Source organism: Centroberyx gerrardi, chromosome 6 (genome assembly GCF_048128805.1).
Source record: "Centroberyx gerrardi isolate f3 chromosome 6, fCenGer3.hap1.cur.20231027, whole genome shotgun sequence".
Classification (NCBI taxonomy): domain Eukaryota; kingdom Metazoa; phylum Chordata; class Actinopteri; order Beryciformes; family Berycidae; genus Centroberyx; species Centroberyx gerrardi.
The window spans coordinates 18,266,691-18,291,729 of NC_136002.1; the positions used below are offsets into that span (position 1 = coordinate 18,266,691).

General features: G+C 45.5%; 1 protein-coding gene across 2 annotated transcripts in view; it reads left to right on the top strand.

Annotated features, from left to right (window-relative positions):
- The window catches only part of kmt2a (lysine (K)-specific methyltransferase 2A), a 50,799-nt gene that overhangs the window by 8,800 nt on the left and 16,960 nt on the right, over positions 1 to 25,039 (top strand). Inside the window, exons 2-24 of one of the 2 annotated variants that reach the window (XM_078283963.1) lie at positions 3,560 to 3,632; positions 3,919 to 7,343; positions 7,969 to 8,146; positions 9,579 to 9,807; positions 10,025 to 10,716; positions 10,853 to 10,929; positions 11,844 to 12,080; positions 12,512 to 12,658; positions 14,033 to 14,131; positions 14,434 to 14,554; positions 14,822 to 14,935; positions 15,175 to 15,359; positions 16,241 to 16,417; positions 17,027 to 17,137; positions 17,550 to 17,623; positions 22,702 to 22,913; positions 23,010 to 23,104; positions 23,200 to 23,337; positions 23,432 to 23,590; positions 24,044 to 24,155; positions 24,263 to 24,341; positions 24,521 to 24,681; positions 24,810 to 24,962. In XM_078283963.1, coding sequence (XP_078140089.1) covers positions 3,560 to 3,632; positions 3,919 to 7,343; positions 7,969 to 8,146; positions 9,579 to 9,807; positions 10,025 to 10,716; positions 10,853 to 10,929; positions 11,844 to 12,080; positions 12,512 to 12,658; positions 14,033 to 14,131; positions 14,434 to 14,554; positions 14,822 to 14,935; positions 15,175 to 15,359; positions 16,241 to 16,417; positions 17,027 to 17,137; positions 17,550 to 17,623; positions 22,702 to 22,913; positions 23,010 to 23,104; positions 23,200 to 23,337; positions 23,432 to 23,590; positions 24,044 to 24,155; positions 24,263 to 24,341; positions 24,521 to 24,681; positions 24,810 to 24,962 — 7,048 coding nt within the window. Of the gene's footprint in view, positions 1 to 3,559; positions 3,633 to 3,918; positions 7,344 to 7,968; positions 8,147 to 9,578; positions 9,808 to 10,024; positions 10,717 to 10,852; positions 10,930 to 11,843; positions 12,081 to 12,511; positions 12,659 to 14,032; positions 14,132 to 14,433; positions 14,555 to 14,821; positions 14,936 to 15,174; positions 15,360 to 16,240; positions 16,418 to 17,026; positions 17,138 to 17,549; positions 17,624 to 22,698; positions 22,914 to 23,009; positions 23,105 to 23,199; positions 23,338 to 23,431; positions 23,591 to 24,043; positions 24,156 to 24,262; positions 24,342 to 24,520; positions 24,682 to 24,809; positions 24,963 to 25,039 lie in introns of both variants that reach the window. The other variant, XM_078283962.1, reaches the window with a different exon arrangement.

A 25,039-nucleotide genomic window follows, 5' to 3' on the forward strand; every position in this document is an offset into this window, starting at 1 on the left:
ACAGTTAGATAAGATGTTACAGAGCAGCAGGAAGGAAGACCACTTATAGGTTTGCATGATGAGGGTGATGGAAACAGAAAACCAGCAGAGAGGCAGGAGAACTTTGAGCAGTAGCTAATCCATGTATCCGTCCTTGTATCCTCCTCTGCTAATGGAATAGATCAGAATAGTGAAAAGAGAAACTCAGGACTTCTCAGCAACCCTTTATCTCCTGCATGTACTGATCTTTACCTCGTGAGTCTACTACAGTGTTTGTTTACTTCTTAGAGTTGCCTCCCTACCAGCCTGCCTGCTCTACTATTGAGCTCATGGTGAGCCTTGTGTTTCACACGCGGCTGGTCTGTGCTCAGGAGCCAGTGGGCGGGGAGTGAGTGAGTATGTGTTTCAGAGCATGGCAAGGAGCAGGAACAGGGGGAGGAAAGGAGAGTCTTGTAGTGTGTGGGAGGCCTGTTTAGATTGGGATTTAACTAGCTTCTGCGTGAGCATGTTGAACCCCCAAACCCCTTTCATCCTCGGTGCTCCCAGGAGACGCTCCAGCTCCAGCTCCCAGCTCCCAGCTCCCTCTGTTGTTGATGGAGCATGTGGTCAAGATGCTGCTTCCTTGTCTCTCTTTCTCTCACTCTTTCCTCAACCCTCCTCCTTTCCTCACTCGCGTTTCCTTGCTTGCGCTCCCCTCCCCCGCATTCTCACTCGTATGTTCTGCTTGTTTACATCTTGCTGTGCAGTTCACGCGCAGGGGGTGTGTTTGTGTTTCACACTAAAGGGGTGTATTTGTGGCTGACGCAGAAGGAGGGGTGGGGGGGTGGGTGGGGGGGGGTGGTATGTGTGCTTGCATTGCGGTGTGTGTGTGTGTGTGTGTATGTGTGCGCGTGTAAATGTGCTTGCCGCTTATGCGTTTGCCCGTGGAAGAGAGTGTTGTGATGTCATTGAGCGCTACTCACACTAGCACAGCGAGTCAGAGCTGTCCGCTGGTACTCCGCCCCCCTCAGCTCTGCAACAACACCTACCAGCAGCAGCTTGCTCGAGAGGAGAGGAGAGGATGCTGGAATTACTGTGAGGAAAGGGGAAGAGGAGAGAACGCTTGGAGACAGAAAGTAGATGGAGAGGAAAGGATAGAAGATGATGCTCAAATGCACTGAGAGGAGTGGAGGATGCTTAGACTAGTAGTGGCTGCCAGGATAAACAGCAGTACTGACTGCCTGTTTGTGTTTGTTTATATGTAGGACAGATGATGAAAGTGAGAGGTTTGTGGCAGCTCACAAATGCTGAATTATTTTTTAATGAGATGCAACAGGAGTATGTATTCTTCTGAACCACTGAAGCTGTCATACTCTCATTTAGTTTTCAGTTATTCACATTGTGACATGTATAACCCTTGGCTGGTGCTTATCAGTTCTGTGTGTCTGTATGCGTGTGTGCACACACATTCGTGTGGACAGCACAGCAGCTGCTCTACAAACTGGGCCGAAGAGACCTCAACTGCATCCCCACATGCTGCTATAAATAAACATGATGAAATGACATACTCACCTCCCCTCTTGAACACACACACACACACACACACACACACACTGATCGCGAAGAGCAGAGGCACAAATGATAGGCAGAGGATCCTGGAGATGTTAATCATCCTCTGGTTCTCTCCTCCTTCGCTCAGAGGGTACAGGCCCACTGGCCTCTCCCTAGGGCTTACTGAGGCATGAGAGGGAAGACTGATGGAAAGTCTATACACATTCACAGATGCCTATATTATTTTTTTTTGTTGTTTAGTAGCAGAACACAGAACTTGCACAGTGGAATTTACACTCAGAAAACAGTACCACATCTATTATCTATTGAAGTCACAAAAGATTTACACATGTCTAAGTCAATATTTCAATAAATGCATTTGTAACAGCAGACTTACTGCAACTGTAAGCAAGATGTGTTTGCTTACATTTTTTGTAGTGCAAGTACAACTTGATGATTACAACTTCTCAAATCTGCCAGTGTAGCTTCTCGGATGCTTACTGGTGCATCACAAATGAGGAATCTGCATGCTCTCACTTTTGCTACAGTTCTTCCTCTGCTCACGGGGTCTTGAAAGGACACGTCTGCAGATCACTTTCGCACCAAGTTCTCTGCAAGAATTGTAGCAAAAGTGAAAGTGCACAGATTCACTATTTGTGATGCACAAGACGGCATTTGAAAGGTTGCAATGGCAAGTTGGAGAAGTTGTAATTACTGAGTTGTACTTGCACAAGAAAAATATATTCGAGAAAAAAATATAGCAAATATACTTAAAGTGTGTGAAGATTCTCTGCATGTCTAAATTTTACCATGTAAGTGATCTGTTCTGTTTTGCCAAAAAATAAAAACCCTTCATATATCCCTTTTGTTGTCCAGACCTCATCAACTCTTAAGAGTGTCTGGCATATGGGGATGTATTTGTTTGTTGGTTTTCCTTCAACTAGTTATATTATATTACTCTGAAGTAATAACAGGCAGCTGAGGTTTCCGCAGATAGACGGGCCAGTTTCCTTGATTGAAAATTATAGGCCAAGTCTTGTCTAAGCCTGGGAGCTCAGGCAGGTATTCACTCACTCATTCTATTGAAGTTCATTTACTCACCGGTGATTGCTGGTGCTGTCAAAGAAACAAGATTAGTGTTATCCTACAATCAAACAGATTCTCCATTGAAGTGCTTCTCAGTCCAGAACTAGGCTGAAATCTTGTTTGGTTATGGTGGAAGAAAAGACAACAGTGAGTGCCACTTATTTCTTAGGAGCCCAGACTACAGCAGTCCCATCACTGTCTCCTGGACCTACCTTATTGGTGGGTGACATCATTGTTGGTGTCAGACAGCCTAGCAATCACTGCTGCCATGGCTACCTGTGTGGGAACGACTCAGCAGGCCAGGGTGCCCTCACCAGCCACAGGCTGGAACAAACAAGGAAAAGACTTGTCCTGTTCAGTTTTGGCATATAGCAAAACACCTATTTAGAGCAATGCAGTTAGATTGCTATACGAGTAACTTTCCCTGTCTGAATCTTTCAGTGTAACTAACTTCTGAGAGTTTTTTTTGTTCTGTGTGTTTTTGCACTAGCTGTCTTTTCAGTTGTCTTAGACAAGGAAGGTTACTTTCCTGAGTATGACCAACCACCTTAGAATTCTACCTTCAGGGAACAGGAAAGCAGTGGTTTTGGATGTGTTAGTTACTCAGTGGTGTTTGGACATTTGCTATTCAAAATGTCTTTTGTGGTTTGAGCCTTGTCCAAGTGCAGGCACCTCATCCCAAAAGCAAGAGAAACATGAAAGCACTGGAGTGAGTCAGCAGGCGAAAGTGAGATTGAGCACATCATTATTGCCGTGAAGCCTTGGTCTGGTTTGAGTGGTTTCACTTCAAGGATGACTCAAGTGTTGCCCAGATCTAGGCCAAGTGACAATAATGTAGCATGATGGACGCTTTAAAGTTGATCTGTTAATCAACCCTTGCTTTGTCCCTGTATTTCAGCATTGCTAAAAAGAACTGTGTGGTCACAAAAAATTCAACAATGTGTTTTTTTTCTTCCTTTTGTAGGAAGAAGTGTTTGGAGGATTTGGAACAGTCACTGAGCACAAAAGAATACAGAGCCCTTCAACGGCCTCTTCAGGTAGAGTTTCTTAAACTTCATATTTTTACCTCATTGATGTATATCAGAGCTTTAAGACTTGCAGTACGTGTATATAACTTGGAACACACAATACATGCTTACAGGCTGCGGGTTACATTGGAACATTTTGCTCTGCTTTCATCCTATGATAAATATGAATATATTTTCACTTGGCTTTTCTCTGAACCATTGGGGACCTCACTGTAGACTTACATGCTTATGAGATGTCTGACTGTTGTCTGTATCTGACGATGCCTTGCTGATTGAATGCCCTCTGTGTTATCAGCAGGTCCCCCCATACAGGAGAAGAAGCCCCGAGGCCGTCCCCCACGGGCCCTGACTGCCCAGAAAGCCGCTGCGGGTCTCCTCCCCCCCTCCTCCCTTGCCTCCCCCACCCAGGGGAAATCAGAGGGCCCTGAACGGCCGGCTGAGAAGGTCAAACGGCTGCCTGGGAGGCCGCCTGGCTCTGGGGAGAAGAGGAGAGGTCGTCCCCCAGCCTCAAGTAGCCAGAAAGCTTGGCATACAGGCAGCCATGCAGCAGGGGAGGACAGCAGGCAGGCTGGGTCTGAGCTGGGTATGGACACAGAGGAGGAGAAGGACAGAAAGGGTGCCAAGAGGACGCCGTTGGGCTCTGCTCAGCAGCAGGACACTGAGGCCAAGCTGCCCAAAGGTGGGCGGGGCGAATCCAAAGTTACCAAGCTGAAGCGTCTGAGAGAAGTCAAACTTGACCCTCTCAAGTCACGCCTCAAGACCTTGCCTGGTGTACCCCGACGCAGACGTGGACGACCGCCATCCGCTGAGCGGCTCAAAGCTGAGGCGGCCGCTGCTGCTGCTGCTGCTGCCGCTGCTGCCGCTGCTGCCCAGCTGTCTACCTCCTCTGAATCTGGGGAAGGGAAACACAAGGCCTTCAGAGTCAGAGGGGACAGAGGCTCAGACCCACACACTCCTCAGCAGCCCATGCTCAGGAATGTGGACGGTGCTGAGCTCCAGGACTCTTCCAGTCCCCCTGCCTCCCCATCTCCCTCCAAGCTGGGCAGGCCACTTGGTCTCAGGCAAAGCCCTCGACACATAAAGCCTGTCAGAATCGTCCCCCCTTCTAAGCGCACTGATGCAACCATCGCCAAGCAGCTGCTGCAGCGTGCTAAGAAAGGAGCACAGAAAAAGAAGCTACTGGAGAAAGAAGCGGTAGCCATCGGAGGGAGTGGGGCAGGGGCCATTGAGGCTGGCATCAGGAGGAGAAGGAGGACCCAGCTGAAGAACATCAGACAGTTCATCATGCCCGTGGTCAGCACAGTTTCCCTTCGCATCATCAAAACCCCCAAGCGCTTTATCGAAGACGAGGGTAGCTTTGGAACCCCGCCACCCCACATGAAGATGGCACGGTTAGAAACAACCCCTTCGTCTGTCTCCACATCTGTCCAACCCACCTCCACCGCTGCCTCCTCCTCCCCCTCTCCTGTCCTGGTCTCCTCCACAGCTGCTGTTACTAGCACTGGGACCACTGCTCCGATCGACTCCCTCCCTCCTCCTCCACCCCCTGCCCCTATCCCCAGTGTTCCCTCAACAGCTGCTAGTCTGCTCAACAGCAACAACGCCGCCAACGGGCGATTCAGCAGTAGCGCGGCCTCCTGTGGCTCGAGCGCCCTGTCGCAGCACTCCTCCCAGCTCTCCTCCGCAGAGTCTTCCAGATCCAGCAGCCCCAGCTTGGATGACTCATCGTGCGACTCCCAGGCCTCAGAGGCCACACAGGCCCTTTCAGAGCCAGAGGACCACTCCCCGTCCTCCCAGGGAGAGAGGGAGGCCAACCTGCTGCACAGCTCACGCCCCCCCTCCCCTCCCTCTGAGCCGGAGCCAGAGCATGTGGTGTTGGTAGAAAGGGGCCGACGAGGCCGGAGAGGGCAGGGAGTGGGCCGGGGAGGTCTCAGCCAGAGGGGGAGAGGGACTCTGACCACTGGGGGCAAGAAGCCCATCATCAGCCCAGCAACGGGAGTGCTGATGTCCTCCTCTACCCACATAAGTTCCCAGCAAGCTTCATCCACAGCTTCCTCCTCTTCTTCCCCTCCACCTCCCCCTCTCCTCACTCCTCCACAGCCTCCCCAGTCATCTTCCTCCAATGCGGCTGCTGTCAATGAGCACCACTCCCAGTCGCCCTGGATCATGCCTCACCCCATCACTCCTTTCCTCTCCGGACCCTCAGTGCTTTCCAGCTTGCAGGACAAACGCAGCCGCTCCATCCTGAGAGAGCCCACCTTCCGTTGGACGTCCCTGTCCCGTACTGAACAGCAGTACTTCTCCTCTGCTAAATACGCCAAGGAGGGCCTCATCCGCAAGCCTGTATTTGACAACTTCCGTCCTCCCCCTCTCACAGCTGAAGACGTGGGGCTGATGCCCCAAGGTGCCAGTGGAGGAGGGGGAGCTGCTCCGGTTGCGTTCACTGCACCAGGCAGTGGAGCAGGAACAGGGACTCGTCTGTTTGCGCCTCTACATCACCACCCCCACCACCAACATCCCTCCTCATCCCGCTTTGAAGCACCACTCCAGAAGCGCAGCCCGCTGCTTCGTGCTCCACGCTTTACACCCAGTGAGGCCCACTCTCGGATCTTTGAGTCTGTCACCCTGCAGACATCTTCTGGAAGCAGCCCAGGCTCTCTCTCCCCTCACCAGTCCTCTTCTAGCTCTAGCAAAGCCTTCCGGCGCAAGATAAAGCGGGCCTTGGGCACCCTACGTGGCCAACCACGGTCTCCCTCCCACTCAATGACCAGACGCAGCAGCCAAATAGGAGGCCAGATGTGTGTGGGGAAAGGCTCCTCTGAACTATCCGTGCTAACAAGCTCCGTCTCCGGTAGTAACCCCAGCTCTTTGCCAGGGGTGTCAGCCAGTCCACTAGCCACTAGTGCCTTAACTCCTGCTTTCAGCACCTTCTCCACTCAAACCCTCGGCCTGGCCTCACACGGGGCCGCTGACAGCAGGAGAGGAGCTGCTGGAAATCCGGCTACTTCATCCACTACATCCTCCTCTTCTTCCCAACTGTTCCCTCTCTTCCCTTCCAGTGCCCAGGAGACGGGGCGAGGTGCCGGGAAAGGAGGGAGAGAGAGAAGCACGTCAACTTCCCAGGAATCGGCTCCAAAGGAAAAAGAAAGGGATTCTGAAAAAAGCCGAGAGAAAGAAAAGGAGAATAAGAGAGAAGGGAGGAAGGAGTGGGAGAAAAGAAGTAAGGTTTCTACACCGGACGGCTCTCCTAATGCAGCTTCCAGCCTCTTTACTGTGGATGGGAGGGACACGGAAGACGCTCTGGTATCCCTTGCTCCTAAAAAGGCTCCAGGGAGAAAGAAATTGACGTCAGTTGACTCTGACACTGCTTCTACAGAGAGGGGTGGGCTCCATTCCACTGCTCCCCTGTCCTTTGCTAAAGGACGCCTACATAAGAAAGGGAGACCCTCAGAGAAGGGAGCAGAGATGGAGGATGGGGAGAAGGACAGAGAGAAACAAAGTGCCCCTAGCCAGCAGACAGCAGGCCTTCCAGGGCAGCCAGGCAGACAACAGCTCCCTGCCCCTTCTCTTGGATCCATGTTGGCACATGCAGAGAAACATGCAGAGAAACAGCCTGTGACCGACAAGCGGGTAGTTGGCCTACTGAAGAAGGCCAAAGCCCAGCTGTTCAAGATAGAGAAGAGCAAGTCGCTGAAGACTCCAGACCAGCCGAAGGTCCAGGTCAGTTCTCCTGTTACTCTCCTGCCTTCACAGTTATTCTGTCTTCCTAAACAAAAAGCTCCTCTGTTTCTTTCATCCTCATCATATATCCATAAGCAACAGTCATTGACATGATTCTATGAATTTACTATAAATAGGAATGCGTGTTTGTACTCAAACTGAAACTTGATAATAGGAAAGTCCCACAGAGGGTGCTTTTTAAGGGGAATTCTGTCAGCTTCATACATTATGCAGAAAGCAACCGTGGCAGTACTTTTGAAAGTATTTTCCTTTTAGCAGAATACACTCTTGTGTTCTTCAAAACTGTAAATCTACTATGGTTATATGAAGTCATTGTATGTGTAATGGGGTTTGTTTGGTTCAGTGAAACATTCACAACAAATGAAGTGAGCATTTTAAGAATATATGAGAGAAAAAATACTAAGCAACATCCAAAATGTCAACTTCTTGTGGTGTACATACTATGTGGTTGTGTGTGTTTTTATGTGTGTGTGTGTGTGTGTGTGTGTGTGTGTGTATGGACGGGGGGGGGGGCTTTGTAGCTCTTTGGTCATGAACATGACCAAAGAGAACATGTTCTTAAACATCTATTTAACTTTCTGTGGTGATGTTTACTTGTGAGCAGGGTCAAGAGAGTGACTCGTCAGAGACATCAGTCCGTGGTCCACGCATCAAGCATGTATGTCGTCGTGCAGCTGTGGCCCTGGGCCGTAACCGGGCAGTGTTCCCTGACGACATGCCCACACTCAGTGCCTTGCCCTGGGAGGAGAGAGAGAAGATCCTATCTTCCATGGGGAATGATGGTGAGGCACACTCAACTTATGTCTTCTTTGACTTGCTTGTGTATTACAACCTCAGGGTTTGGCTGTTAGGATTTTTATTTACCTCTCCCAGGTGGAGAGGTAGATAAAAACATAATTGATTTCATCAGAAATGGACAGAATTGACCAATGTTAGCAGGATTCAAGGGGCCAGTAGGTCAGAGTCCTACTTGTGCCCTATGAAAAAATGAAAATGATATTTTCTTCATGCATCTAAATCATTTACTACTCTAAAATGTATGATATTGACAGCACAAAATGACAAAAAGTAAGCTTAGATTCATTGTGAATTTGAAATTTGAAATGTAGGATTTTAAACAACTCTGTAAACTGGCCCTTGTTGCAGAAGAAAGGTAACTAGAGCGCTTTGGGCATTCAAAAACCTCAGGTGCTCTTGGATAGGGGTAAGGTACTTCGATGAAAAAAATGGGAAATTGATCCCAGACCAGGCACTCTTGAAGGTTTTAACTTTGAAAAGCCTTACACTTGAGTGTTCATGAATGAGCCCCTCATAATGAACTGAGACAAGCTTTTCTGTAAATACAACCAGCAGTATCATGGGGAAAAACACAAAACAAGAACCAGAGGCAAAATTTGTGAAGCTGGTAAAGCTTACTACACATTAACCCGATTAACACAAGATTTGCCCATCTAGATTGGAGGCTAGGTTGGGGCAAAAGATTGGTCAGCAAAGATTATCTGGTGTGACGGGTTTACAGATTCAATCTTAACCACACTGATCAACTCGCAGACTGATCTGAGGCGAACATGTTTGATTTTTATGACTCAACATCTGTGCGGGTCCTGAACAAGTTCTGTGATGTGTTGGGGTGACTGATTCATTCCAATAGCAGACACCACTAATAGCCAATGAAAGCTGAGTTTATTGTGAGGTGACAACGAAGCAAGATGAGTTTGGCTGTCGTTGTTTTCGTTGGTGTCATGTTTGAACGTGAATTCCTGTGACATCAGAGGACCTGATGTCAGTGATGTATCAGGAGTTAGCAGGATAATCTCAGTTATATCGTTAAGTGTGTGATACACCGTACGAGCATATTTAAGACTGAGAGACAAAAACCTACCCGCTTTGCCAATGTACAGACTAGGTGCTGCTGGTTCCTGTCATGGGCCTCGAGTGCATGTTTGTGGTAATTGTGGGTGCCATTAAAAATTGAGCCAGGTCAATTTGCCTTATTCAAAATTGCCAACAAACGGTAATGTTACAAAACATTGAATCATCAGAGATTGAATCATCAACCCAAGGAAACTGTTGTTTTCACAACAGAAGCACTGATTGAGCCAGTGTTAGGTTGGCCCTCATTATTGAACCCTGGTCAGTCGAATCAATACTGTGCTACTGTGTCTGTATTGATTACATACAGTAATTCCATGACCGGTGTTTCTCTTCTTACAGACAAGTCATCAGTGGCAGGCTCCGAGGAGGCGGAGCCCCAATCCCCTCCCATAAAGCCACGGGAGACACGGCATAAGGCCATTCAAGAAGCCCCTCCCAAGAAGGGCCGTCGCTCACGGCGCTGTGGCCAGTGCTCAGGCTGCCAGGTTCCGGAAGATTGCGGCGTATGTACCAACTGTCTGGACAAGCCCAAATTCGGAGGACGCAACATCAAAAAGCAGTGCTGCAAGTGAGTCACAGTTGTTGATGAGTTTTTTTGTCACAGATTGATTACTCTCTTTCTTAAATTAGTCTTAAATTGCATTTTTTATAACCCTTAATTTCAGTTTGAATGGATTTTTTGGAAGGTGTTGGTAATGAATGCGTGTTCAGAATAAAAGGGTGTATTTACCAGACAGTGAATGGTTTTGGCTGTTTTGACCGTCTGTGTCTGTCACCGTCTACAGGATAAGGAAGTGTCAGAACTTGCAGTGGATGCCCTCAAAGATGTTTCTCCAGAAGCAAGGCAAAGGCAAGAAGGACAAGAAGAAGAACAAGCTGTCTGAGAAGAAAGAGGGCCTCAATCCTGTCAAGGGACCAAACTCAGAGTCTGGCGTCAAGCCTACTCCTGCACCACCAAAGGAGGAGCCTCCCCGCAAGAAGAGCGACACTCCTCCTTTAAAGCCAGGAGAGGAGAAGTCAAGACAGCAGCAGCCGTCACAGCAGTCATCTCCAGCCCTTACATCCTCCCCTGCCCCAAATGAACCCCCTCAGGCCCCCAGCACAGTCGCAGCCCAGGCCCAGTCCCCGGTCCTGACACCAGACCCCAAGCAGCTCTCGGCCCCAAGTGGCGTCACCAGTAGGAAGGGACACAAACCGCAGCAGCCCCCCCCTCCCTCCTCCTCCTCCTCCTCCTCTTCCACCTCCTCCTCTTCTTCATCCTCATCATCATCTTCCTCCTCATCATCTTCAGCCCAGAATTCCCCCTCCCCGTCTACACAGTCTCATCAACCATCCCAACAGCAGCAACGGCCACCGACCAGTCAGGCCCCTCCAAAAAAAGATGCCGCTCCCAAGATTCCACCAAGCGAACCCAAGAAGAAGCCCCAGCAGCAGACATCGCAACAGCAGAGCTCAGCTACAACCACTCCTGATACAGGTCAGACACTCAATCAGAGTTGCAATTTTTTTTTCTTATAAGAATCTCATTGAAGCATCAGGCTGGAAGTTATATTAAATGTATAATTTGTACATAAACCACCTGTTTCTGAATGTTGTGTCAATTGTCTTTTCAGCCCTTGAATTAAAACAGCTGAAGAAGCCCACTCCTCGCTCTCTTCCTCCACCTCCTAAACAGAGACCAAAAGACAAGGTAAGAAGAAATCACTGTGCTTAGTTTTATCCAAATCCCTTATATCTGTTGAGATCTATCTGTTCAGAATGCAAGAGAACTCTGGAAGGTTCCCTGGTCATTTTTGTTTGTGAATCACATGCCTCCTCTCAAATTTGTAGTACCTTGAATGCTATTTATTTCACCTAAATATCGGACTGAAATGTTAATATTATTCATAACATTTACATAATATTGACACATGAAAACAGGGTGCAGTGAACGGACAGTGCGTTCTAAACAGATTCCAGATTCTATCTGGAGCTGATTAAAGGCTTGCGTGCAATCTTTCGGATATTCCGTTTCTTGAAAGATTTTAGTTGGTGTTCTGCCGAATCTGCCTTTTTACTGAGGGGAATCCAAATATGTTCCAAACATCTCTAGGAGGACCGGTAATCTCCTCATCAGTCTTGAGGGTTTTCGGCCATGATGCCGCTATCAAGCATGTGTGTGCTAAATCAAACTAGCAGGCTAATGGAAGATATCGCGAGAGCGACAGAGAATGAGAGTCTATGGTGCCAAGGCATGGGAGCCAGTGATGCATTCAGTTCAATTGGCTGTAAATAAATAAATAAAATAAATGGAAATGTGTTTTTGCCGCATTTGACAGGTAGGTTAGGGTTTTGACATTTGGCTGAAATTTAAATATTGAAATTGAAAACAGCCTTACTATTTATCATGGACTGACTGTTAAGCTCTCACTCATTGTCGTACCTTGAATGATAGATTTTATTGGCCTTCCCTGTCCACCCTTAGACTTATTAATTAGTCACTTTTATCTATAAGGCCATTGTGGGTCTGCTTGTCCTTGCTCACTGCATAGATCATGTATAATCTCCAATTCTCCCCTTCTTTTGTCTCTCCACTCTCCTCTGTCCTCTGGAAAACACGAGAAGCCACTGGCCACTAAACCCCCCAGCAGCAGTACTTTAAACTGGCTGAGCACTCCCTCGACTGGGGGCCAGGCGAAGCCCAGAGCGCCCTGCGACGGAGTGCATCGTATCAGAGTGGATTTCAAGAGGGACCATGATGTGGAGAAGGTGTGGGAGGCTGGCGGCCTCAGCCTGCTCACCTCTGTGCCTGTCACACCCAGGGTGCTCTGCTTCCTGTGTGCCAGCAGTGGAAATGTTGAGGTAAAAAAAAAAACGCATCTTCTCTTGGTCATTGCTCATTCTCTTTTAAGCTCTTTTTCTTTTACTCTTTCATGTTTTTCTTTGCTGCCTTCTTTATTTTGCACTTTCTTTTGCTCGTTCTTTCCTTTCTTTTCTCACTCACTCAAACTATAGACTGTTATTTGAGCAGTAGGTAAAAAAGGGTCTTACTCAATAGTCTGATGACTTCTGGCTCACACATATGCTTGTGCTCATATAAGCCCTCAAGTTCCCATTTACCAGCCAATTAGAGTTAAGCACTCTGGAGGTCTACAGTAATATAGTGAGTGTACTCAAAGCTCTCGTTAAACCCGTACTTAACAGTCTGTCTTTCTCTCTCTCTCTCTCCCTGTTCGTCTACCTGTTGCTTTTGCCCTCTCTCTTTCTCTCTCTCTTTCTCTCTCTCTCTCTAGTTTGTCTTCTGCCAGGTATGCTGTGAACCGTTCCATCTCTTCTGCCTGGGGGAGACGGAGCGCCCCCTCCAGGAGCAGTGGGAGAACTGGTGTTGTCGACGATGCCGATTCTGCCAGGCCTGTGGGCGCCAGCACCAGAAAACGAAAGTAAGCCGATCAGTGGAGTTCTGTTCATTTTTAAAGCTGGACACAAATGAAGCTTAGTCCTAGAGTTACAACGTCTAAAGGCTGGAGGATCTTCCCTAGAAAGAAGCTTTCAGTGCCAGCAGACAGCACTTAATCAGCTTCTTGGATTCCTGCCCTGATTTCATTCATTAACCCAAGTCCTGTGTAAAATTTCACTGTAGACAGAGAGCCTCCTATGGTTTTAAGCTTAGGATTATGTACAAATACAGTTTGTCGATCCAACCCTTAGTAATGAAGCCTGTTACATTGTTTTGTCCTGTTGGTACATGTATAATAGGTTGTATTGATTTGTTCGTTATTGCTTCTTGGAACTCACGCAGCAGATCTGAATGCCAAGCAAATGGATTCCTTGTAAACGATTCTATGAAACAAATCCTTAGTTAAACGGGCATTAAGTAATTTATGACTTTTATTGGCCTCTATCAGCGACCAAGGAATTGCAGCAACATCAACAAGTCTCTGGCACTCTCAGGTTCAATAACATAGTACGGGTTGGAAAGTGAGTTTTTAGAAAGCCAGAAATCTCAGCATTTTCTCACAATTACTCTGGTGAAGTAATTGTTGAGTCATTGGTATTGATCAACTACCATGTCAAACTCCCGCAGATATATCATGGTCATTTTGTGCTATGTGACAGTAAACATCTTGCACCTTTAACATTCTTTGATGACAGCTTCGTTAAGGATTTCTTTCATTACCAAACAAATAATGAATGAAGGTCTCATGCAACGGTGCATTTCAGCTACTTACTTATAGCTGATATTTTAATTTGGCAAATGGCTCTTGCTTGGCGATATGAAAAATAAGTGCTGCAGCCCAACTGTCCTTCTCATAAATCATTATTTTAACGCCTTTGCCTGGACTAAATGTTTTGACGCAAAGACACAGGAGAAACTTGACTGCAGTGGCTGTCAACAAACCCATGCCAAGGACGGCTCTTATTGTTGTTGCATCGTAATCATGCCTTTGATGTTTTTGATGTGCATCCATTCATGATGAAGCCCACTGTAAATGAACTAATGTCCTCCATGTTGAAACTGAGGGGAAGACTCTAGATTGGTTGTTTGTCCGCCTGTCGCACGTAATATCTCAAACACTGATCGGATTTTGGCAAAACATGCAGAATGATGCAGCTCACCCCTGCATTCTAGCATTTTCAAAATGACATTGATTGGTCCATGGTGGGTGCTACAGTTATCGGTCAAAACAATCTGACATGTTTGTTACTGATTGGTCGTGAAAGGGACTGCATTGTTCGTGGGGGACGACATGTTTACTGTTGCCTTGTTTGATATTTAATGATCTCATCTCAATTTCTGGCCTCTCTCACTGTAGCAGCAGCTGCTAGAGTGCGATAAGTGCCGTAACAGCTATCACCCGGAGTGCCTGGGTCCCAACCACCCTACCAGACCCACCAAGAAGAAGAGAGTCTGGGTATGGATACACACCATTCTTCCTTTAGTCACATTTGCACAGCTGCCTGACCAAACTTTAGCATTATGCTCACACATTTTTTTTTCCTGCCTCTTCATGCTCGCACATTTTTTTTTTCAGCTCTTTCACCACAGTGCTAGCTACATTCATGCTATCCTCTCACACTCACTATGAAAACATTTTACTCCTGTTGTAGAGTGTCACTTTCACATGATTCTCACTCTGTACACAACTGCCTGCAAGTTTCACAGTGTCTGCCATGTGGTCACCAACTTGTTTGTGTGTTCTTTCTCATTCTCCAGGTTTGCACCAAGTGTGTGCGCTGTAAGAGTTGTGGAGCTACTAAACCAGGGAAGTCCTGGGATGCCCAGTGGTCACATGACTTCTCCATGTGTCATGACTGTGCCAAACTCTTTGCTAAAGGTGAGTGGCCAGCATCTGTTCCCTGATGTGGATGAAGTAGATATACTCCACTGTCATTCTTTCTGGGATGAAAGAGGACAGATTCTGTAAAACTGGCCAGTACTGTATAGATTTGTACCAGAAAAACTTTGTCTGTGGTTGGTGAGCTACTCCATCAGCCAGTTAAGCAAGTTGACAACCGCTACGAGGGCAAATATTTGAATCCCACCACAACTGTGGCAAGTGGACTAAAGGTTTCTCACTTCATGTTACTATCTTCTCTCTCAGGGAACTTCTGCCCACTGTGTGATAAGTGCTATGATGATGATGACTACGACAGCAAGATGATGCAGTGTGGCCGCTGCGACCATTGGGTTCATGCCAAGTGTGAGAACCTGACAGGTTAGTAGGACCCTCACAAAGATCATATTGCAAGACAGTTATTTTTTCCACAAGTTGAGAACTGGTATTTAACAGAACTTGTTGCACTTAGTTTGTCATCTCAGTTGTCATTGTTTAGGCTGCTGACTGGCAGGCTGTCCTGTGTGTCTTGTCATATTTTCCATCTTGATGAGACGTTGGAAGATGATAAACCTAATAATGGGCTCAATAATGACCTGTCATCTATCCCTGCCTCCTAGATGAAATGTACGAGCTGCTGTCAAAGCTGCCAGAGAGTGTCGCCTACACTTGCACCAACTGTACAGAGCGCCATCCGGCCGAGTGGAGAACAGCCTTGGAGAGGGAGCTGCAGGGCTGCGTTCGCCACATCCTCACCGCACTGCTCAACTCGCGCACCTCCACACACCTGTTGCGCTACAGACAGGTGAGATACACATACTATCTGTAACTCTACTCAGCAGTGGCCCTTGAGTTGTTTTTGTTTTGTTTCCACAACCCCGTTACGTTCCCAGTTATGGTTTTAGTGCAAGTTGCAGTGTTTCTTTGCCAACTTATCATATGAAAAACATGAATTCTGGTGGCTCAGTGGTCTAAGGCGTGTACAATGTAAAAACAATGTCTTGGGTTCGAATCCAGTCCTGATCCCTTGTCACATGTCATTGGCCTCTCTCTCCCGATCTTTCCTCTCTCTCTCAACTTCGTCTAACAAAGGCAAAAGTGCAACAAAAAAAAACATTCATTCAAACATTATTAGTACTTTAAGATTTATATTATTACATCATCATTTGATTTTAATTTCTACTTTTAGCAGTGGTGTTCATTTTCTTCTATGGTATGACTTAGGGCAAACATTGATACACACACACACACACACACACACACACACACACACACACACTCTCATTCAAAGACAAACCCTCATGTTCATCTAATTCTATTGAAGAAAATAACTAAGCATTCGTACACATCTTACACAAAGTAAGATAGCATGCTACCCACACTCAAATTGTAGAAATTTCTTGTAGATGTGGGGGCAATTTTGTAGACCCGGTGGTTTCTCCTTAGACCCATTCGAGGATCAGGCTGCTGCCGTTAGAGAATGGCTCTCATTTGGATATTTATATCATGATATATGGACAGTTGTGCTGTAATTTAAATTAAATTCAAATTCCAGATGATGGATTTTCATTGTATTTACAATTTTTAGCTGTGGGAGCAATTTTCCAGCTGTGGGCGGTAAACACAGCTAAATGAATGTAATGGACATTGCTTTAGTCAATGCTTAACTCTCTGGCTTTTGGTCAGGCGGTGAAGCCTCCAGAATTGAACCCAGAGACAGAGGAGAGTCTCCCATCCCGCCGCTCCCCTGAAGGTCCAGACCCTCCAGTCCTGACTGAAGTCACCCCCTCACCTCCCAACGACTCCCCTCCAGACCTGGAGTCTGTTGAGAAAAAGATGGATCAAGGCCGCTACAAGTCAGTGGTGAGTATGCGTTCTGTTGCCCTGCAGCTCTTCTGATGCGTCCCAGACAAAGGCAGTTAATGTGGTGGTGAACATTCCCCCTACATCTGAGAGAAAGTGTGTTTGCCTAATTCAGATTCAGAGGGGTGAGGGTTGATTCAGATGGCAACTAAAATCTACATCACTTGGCTAGATCACAAGCTTTTGCTTTCAGATTTCAAGTCAATTAGTAGAGAAAAACAAGCTGTAAATATAGTCTTTTTAAATGTTTTTTAGGCATTTTTTTGTAGTGTAATTTAATATTCTATGCATCCTCAATTTGTGATTCTGCAGTTGGGCTTATGTTGCATAATGTTAAGTTAACGTTAAATTTACACCTGAGTAAAGAATAGTACAGGAGATAGGGAAACTGCAGGAAGACATGGATTTAGGATAAGAGACTGAGAATTAGAGAAAGTGCAAGGGAAGGAAGATGGTGAGGGGCACAGAAAGGGCGCTGTGACACTCCTTCAGCATGAGTTTACTGCCAGCAGACAAGGAGAGAGGAAGTCTGAGAAGGAGGGCACTGTGTCATACTATGCGTGTGTGTGTGTGTGTGTGTGTGTGTGTGTCCATTCATTTCTCTCCCAGCTGGAGTTCAGTGATGATATAGTGCGGATAATTCAGACGGCTATCAACAGTGACGGTGGGCAGCCTGAGAGCAGGAAGGCCAACAGCATGGTCAAGTCTTTCTTCATCCGGGTAAGAACATCAGTTAGAATATTAGTTCTTACAGCACCATTGTAAACACATTTACTATGCAGCTCACAAGTACTCACAAATTCCAGAATGACAATAATGCACTTGGTTTCAGCCAGTAGTTGTGTCATATCAGACTGTTTGCTTTTGGCTTAAGAGGTTTACTGATGATCTCTGACACACACTCACACACACAAACACACACACACACACACACACACACAGACACGTTTGATATACTTGATATACTTGGGTTATCTTGCTCAAAGTATGGTCACACAGAGAATCAAACTAGGGCCCTCCCGATGAGCCATAACCTCACTAACCACCATCATTTCCCAAATGCAGTTCTATACTAGTATTTTCTATATTAGTATGCTTATGTGTGACCTTGATCTGATGTTTTCTGTTTCAGCAAATGGAGCGACTCTTCCCATGGTTCAAAGTCAAAGAGTCCAGGTTCTGGGAATCGCAAAAACTCCCTGCCAAGTGAGTGTCAGCTGCACCACAGTCATTACAAGAGATTATAAATAATCCAATGCCTCTGAACAAGGTATTACAATTACGTAAGACATCATTTATCTTTATTAGGTACTTCCAAATTACTTTTATAATGTTATGATGTGAATTTTTGATGCATTTTGTGAAAACCAATTTACTGCAACTTGCATATACGCACATTTTTCAAAACAAAGTTACAGAATGCTTTGCAGAGACAAGGAAGTAAAACAGGTAGTAAAATCAGGCAAAAGCACAGGACACAAAAACAAAAATAAAAGCCAAAAATAATTCAAAGCCAATAAAAGTCAACAAACGTCAAAACGATGAGATCAAAGCTGAATAAAAGCAGAGCCAAAGACTACAGAAAAGAAATTAAAGCAGTAAAAACCACAACAGGAGAGTGAGATAAAACAATCATTAAAAAAACAAAAAAGTTTTCAGCAGGGATTTAAAAGATGGCACAGGCTCCGCAGGCTGTTCCAAAGTATAGCGGCTCTGACTGTGAAAGCCCGGTCACCTTCAGTTTTAAGTCTGGATCTAGTGACAGCTTAAAGGCCGCTGCCTGAGGATCTCAGAAGGCGTTCAGGCTCATAAAGCAACAAACGGTCCAAGATGCAACTTGGGGCCAAACCTCGCTGAGCCTTAAAAATTAACAGTAATAACTTAAAGTAATAATCTGCAACTTTTTCATATAGATAAATGTCGTTTTAAAAACATTTTGCTACTCTCTATTGCTGATTGATACCATACAATAATGATTCAACCTACACCCAGTTCATGAAAGATTTTACATTTGCTGTTCCAAACATCTATGAGCGGGTAGCTGCTGCACAGGAAGTGATGTTTTATGTTTACGGAAGAAGCGAAGAAGCAACCACAGTTTGCTTGCAATGTATATAAGAAGATAAAAGAAATATAACAAGCTACAGTCTATATTGAGTGTCTTTATTATTACAATATTTTGGGCCAGTGCCTACATTGAGTGCAAAACAGCAAAGCAAAGAAACATGACTGAACAACGCTCTTTACGTGAAAGTCAAAACTAATCTCTGAATCAAATACTACTCCCAGATTTCTAGCAGTGGGCTTCACAAATGCTGAAAGGTTACTGAGACTGTCCAAACTGGAGGTGATGTAGATGGAGGAGGCAAAAAGAATAATCTTGGATTTATTGTCAATCAGTTGGAGGAAGTTTTGGAACATCCAGCACTTAATATCTGACAGGCAATCCTTAAGGCTGTTTAGGCTACTTGAGTTGCCTGGGTTTATGGGTACATAAAGTTGCGTGTCGTCAGCATAGCAATGAAAATGGATGTTATATTTACGAATGATGTCACCCAGACGGAGCACATAAAAGGGGAACAATTGGCCTAAATTTGACCCTTGGCCTTGGGGAACGCCACAATTGAGATGCGCCATGCAGCGGTGGCCCTGTCAATCACAACAGATAATTAGCAACATATGATTTAAAACAGAACAGTGTCAGAGAGCCTGAATTTCTAAATGATTGTTTAGCATACTGTGATCAACAGTGTCAAAAGCATCACTAAGGTCTAACAAAATTAACACTGAACAGTCACATCTGTCAGCAGCAGTGACCCCTGAGTTGAGCAGTCTCAGTACTGTGGTGAGCTCTGAAACCTGATTGAATTTTTTCAAAAATGACATTAGCTGTAATGGTAAAATAATCTAGAGTCTAAAGACCTTGGATGAGAGCGTTTTGGAAATAGGTCTATTATTATTGAGATCAAGGGGACTGTCTGTTTAAAGAAGGGCGAAACCGAAGATAATGAACTAAATTATGATACGTAAAATGTGTGGTCCGACTGTACCAAGAACCTCTTTGGGGAATTCAGTGTGAATAATGTCCAAGGGGCAAGAGGATTTCATATGGTTAATGTTATCTGTTAGAGTGGCAGGGGAAATGGGCTCAAAGCTGCTGGGAGAGAAAAGTTACAGTGGTGAGACTGATAGATCCCAGCCACGGAGGGAAGTCTGGTGTCTGATGATCTCTATGTTTTTGAGTGAAATGAGTCAGAAATGCCTCACACTGTTCTGGAGAAGCCTCAATATTATCGCTTGAGGAGGGGATAATGACAAATTTATTACAGAGACAATATCTGAGAAGTATGTTGTCCTCGCACGCTTGACTTCTCTCTGATACTGGGACATAAGTTCTGTTAGGATTTCCAAACTGCTTTGAAGATTGTTGGCTTTCCGTTTCCACTCGGCTTGTCTCCATTTCCTCTTTAGAGTCTGCGTGTGCTCGTTTATCCAGGGAATGGCTTTAGGTTTAGCCGTTGTGTTTTTTTACAGGGGCTGTGGAGTCTGAAATGGCCAGGCAAACTCTCTTAAAATCAATGACTAGTTCCTCAGTGGGAGGCAGGAGTGGCTCATCACGATTACCTTTGGTAGTAGCAATGAAAGCTTCACAGAATTCAGAAACGGAGGTGGAGTAAAAAACAATAGCTTTATGATCAGATACACTTACATCTTTTTAAAACCAACTCATTAGGAATAAACCCAGCAGAAAGAACTAAATCAATAGTATGACCTTTCATGTGAGCGGGACCTGTCAAAGATTGCACCAAATTTGAAGATTCTATAAGATGAATAAAATGATGGCCAAGATTAAGGGATGGACAGCATATATGGATATTAAAAGTGCCAGAGAATTCATCAATGAAAGCCTTATTTGGTTTTGGGGTTAAAGTAGACAGAAAGTACACAACATAGGGGCCTTGCCAGTGATTACAGAGCTGAGATGCTCAAAGGAGCTAAAAGTGCCAAATGTGATGGGCAGGCATTTATATTCAGCTGTGTGAATCACTGCAAAACCACCTCCTTGTCAAAGCGCACAAATAGATGCTCTTAACTTTTCGAGCGAAAGAACACTTAAATCTGAGTGGAGTAGATCAATTCAGCGGTGTTCTCTCAACATACCCTATCTCAGAACAATGACTGTAGTTAAAAGCTTTCAGCCAAGACTCAAAGCTACAGTAACCAGGTGGCTCAGTGGTCTAAGGCACGTGCCGTGACGCATGTCCCCTTCTCTCTCACCTAATCTTTCCTATCTCTCTACTTTGAAATATCCAATAAAGGCAGAAATGCCAACAAAAAAAACATAAGAAAAAATACGTCTGTAAATGAATGAGCTCTTGGTGAATCTAATGGTGGGTAAGAGATGACTGGAGGCAGAGGGAGATAAGATGGAGTATGCCCACACACTAAAGTAAAAAATGCACCCAAAATAACACAGATTGGTAGGATTACTATTAGATTAACTGGAATGATTAATTTTCTGTCATTTTGTGCAAATTCTTCTTTGACTAGAGAAGTACTAGGTCCCAAAAATGAACTTCCATTAGCACTCTTTGGTGCAATTTGTTCAAGCCATTTGGCAGTTAAGGCAGCTATCCAAAATTTCTTTATGGAAGACAGCAGGCATTGATTTGTACATATCCTGTCACATCAATGATTCATAATGAAATGATCATATTGAATAATTGATCTATGTTTTATGATATTGCTACACAGATGACAGGCTGTCATTTGATATTGTTATGGAGGAATGGCTCATAGCCTCTTTTTGTGGTGTGTAGCGTGAACCACTTTGTGAATGGATGGCACTGTTGTGCCACCCTGCACAGTGCAATCCTTCCTGCATACACACACACAGACACACTCTCACACTCACTCACTCGCTTACTTATGTTTGGCTATCAGCTTTCCCAGGCCATTTATTCTGCCTTGCCTCCAGGCATTGTGGGAGGCAAACCCTCGCAGTGTCAAATTTCACTTGTAAGCTCTTTGATACACATTTGTGGTCCAATTGTGGTTTAGTTGGCAGTTCAATCTAATTGGTTATTTCTCTCTGTGCCAGTCCAAGATGCATGTAATCCATTCATTCCCATGGAGCATGTGTCCATCATTAGAGGCTTTAGATGCCTCAGATATGAAACTGCATATCACACCAATTACCCAGCCTTGCTTGACTTGGCAAAGCTCCATGGTTGTGATTTTTTTATTATTGGCACTGCTGCTCACCCCCTCCTCTGAGACACTTAGCACCTTCACTAACTGTTGTCCTGGGGGAAACCTCAAGTTACTCATGGCACTGCCCCTCGTCTGTAAGACAGTGTTGAGGGCTTAAAAACCCTTTGAGTGGTTTTCAATACGTCTCACGCATCCTCTTTAAAAAGCTCTTGCCTTTAATTCTAAGATATCTGATTGTTTTTTTTGGGGGGGGGGGGGGGCAGACATGCCGTTGCCCATAAATAGCAATACAAATATTTATTTAGTGACTGGCTCGTAGGCATACCTGGCCATTTGCGAATGGCTCATGGGCAAATCACAACCGTTCATGCATGATTATATTTATGTCTGTTATTATTTGTAATGTCTGTTTTGTAGAAATGAGTTCAATTCATAAGTAGATCTAACCCAGAGTGACATTTACTGTCCTGTGAGAGTAACAATTGCTGAGGAATTTGCTGAGATTTTAATTATTTTCAATCAATCAAGTTTGGTTATTCATATCCTTTACTTGTTTTAGAATAGGACTTATTATGCAGAGAAGTATTTTGCTTTGCCTTCAAAATATCACAAGGCTTGCTAGACTTATTATGACCTCGAGAGCAAAAATCACCAAAACAAGAATGATTCAGGAGCCTCTCTGACTGTCTTTATTTTGGGAATACCCCACCCCATGCTAACAAAGCTGCCCTAGAGGTGCTTAATACCTTGTAGAAGTCTGAAGTCTCAATAGTGATGAGTGCGGTTTTGATATAAAATCCCCACCGTACAGACTTGACTCTGAATTGCAGCCCTGGAGCAATTCTCTACTGCTCAGGTTTTGCTGAAGTTGTAAACCCTCTTCATGACTCATGTGGTTAGCTAGGAATGCTTTGGGATTGTTCTGTTGTTTATACATGGGTTTTGGTAATAAAACAATCATTACTTTTGGCTCGAGAGAGTCACGCACTGCACAATCAATGCTAGTACTTGTAGGGTGACAGAAATATAACCCATACTTCTTCTCTGCTTGTGCTGCTGTCCCCCAGCAGTGGTCTCCTCCCCAATGCTGTGCTGCCTCCATCCCTGGACCACAACTACGCCCAGTGGCAGGAGAGAGAGGAGCTTTCCCGCTCTGAGCACCCCCTCCTCATGAAAAAGATCATCCCAGCTCCCCGGCCCAAGACCCCCGGAGAACCAGACTCTCCAGCCTCCCCTCCTCCACTCCCCCCAACTTTACCCCCGCCACCCCCACTACTACCAGGTAAGGCAAACCTACAACACACACAATGTCTGTGAATGTCTGGTCGCTAACTGGTTTCCTCACAAGTCCAAACTTTGCTTATTATCTTCTCCTCAGACTGTGAAGACAGCCTAGAGCTCCCTCCTCCACCAGGCGTGAGTGACAACAGGCAGTGTGTTCTGTGTCTGAAGTATGGAGATGAGAACACAAATGTGAGTCAAAAATCTACTTAGACTCACCTTAACACATATAACGCTGAGTCCTTGTCACTTGCCTGTGTCACTTTTAACATGCTGATGTGTTTCAGGAGGGTGGGAGGCTGCTATACATTGGTCAGAATGAGTGGACCCATGTGAACTGCGCCCTGTGGTCTGCCGAGGTGTTTGAGGATGACGACGGCTCTCTGAAGAATGTTCACATGGCTGTTCTCAGGGGAAAACAGCTGGTAAGACATAATCCATTGTAAGTTCCTGCTGTATATTTTATTTACATATATCGCACAGACACCCACAACATGTTTCTATGTGCTTCTCGCTCAGCGCTGTGAGAAGTGTCAAAGGCCAGGAGCGACGGTGGGCTGCTGCCTCACCTCTTGCACCAATAACTACCACTTCATGTGCGCCCGCCAGTGCCACTGTGTCTTCCTGGAGGACAAGAAGGTCTACTGCCCGAGGCACAGGGACCTCATCAAGGGAGAAGTAAGAAGACCTCATTATTTACTATCATGTCAAAAGAAAAGAAATTCATTGATAAATTTGGATTGTAGCCACCTGTACTAAAAAGTAAGGTTGCTTTGCTCCTAAATCAATACAAGCCATTAAAGGACAGGAAAAAACGGGTTCCCGGTTTTTGGAGCTCAGTCAGACTCCAGTCGATAAAGTGCCATGGAGGCAGACAAGAATGGATAGGTCTACGTTTTGTACATTGAGATACCAGCTACCAGCCATTTAGAGAATGAGAGATGCTGCTTTCTTCCTATCCCTAACCGTGTCAGTGCAACTTGAGTATGTGAAGCATGCAGGGTGGCTGCAAGCAGTATGTTTTAAAGGCTGAAAACAAAAACGGAAAACAAAACTACTTAGGTTCTAAGTTGCATTTTAATTTTAATCTCTTCACCATCACCAACCTTTCTTTTGTTTTTTTTTTCCCAGGTGGTGTCTGGGTTTGAGGTGACCCGCAGGGTCCTGGTGGACCTGGAGGGCATCAGTCTCAGGAGGAAGTGGCTGGCAGGACTGGAGCCTGAAAATGTCCACATGATGATAGGTGAGTCTGATGGTGGTGGATGAGCATCTAACCACCATTAACTTGGACTTACCTGTGATCCAAGTGTCTCTTGAATGCTCGTTTTAACGCATAAACTGTCATTGCAGGCTCCATGACTATCGATTGCTTGGGGATACTGACTGAACTCTCAGACTGCAAGCGCAAACTCTTCCCCATAGGATACCAGTAAGTTTTGTAACTTTTTTTATTTTTCATCTGAGGTGCTCATCATCTTTCTACTTTAAGTAACTATCACCACTACTATGAATGTCTACAATTACAGTCCATCTAACGTCAGAGGAAATGGAAATTGCTAAGTTAATTTTGTTAAACTAATATATTTTTTTCACTCTCTCTCTCCCCAGGTGTTCTAGGGTGTACTGGAGTACTTCAGATGCCCGCAAGCGCTGTGTGTATACCTGTAGGATCCTCGTTTGTCGCCCTCCATTGGTAGAGTCTGACCTGAAGAGTATGATGGCTCCTGAGGAGAATCGCACCATAGCACACAGCCCTCCTCCTGTAGCAGGTCGGTTCAACCTACAGAGTGCAGTGACCTTGTACTGTTTAGGTTACACCGTGTTACAGTATATACCTTGTTTGAGAGCAAAACATGCTCAACGAAATTATATGTTCTGTGTCCAATTCTGTTTTCAGATAAAGACTTTCCCGATCCATTTGACTCCCCAAGGCGCTCTGACGCCCTTTCCCCTGCCAACACCCCCAAGCTCAGGGTTTACACCAGGAACCGACACCCCAGCTACCCCCCTTGTCAGCGTTCACCGGGCCCCAGACCCATGCCCTCTCCAGGTACAAACATACACTGACTCAGAATTATTTTTGACAGATATTGTCTGTATAATCATGCAATTTACAATTTTGGCATT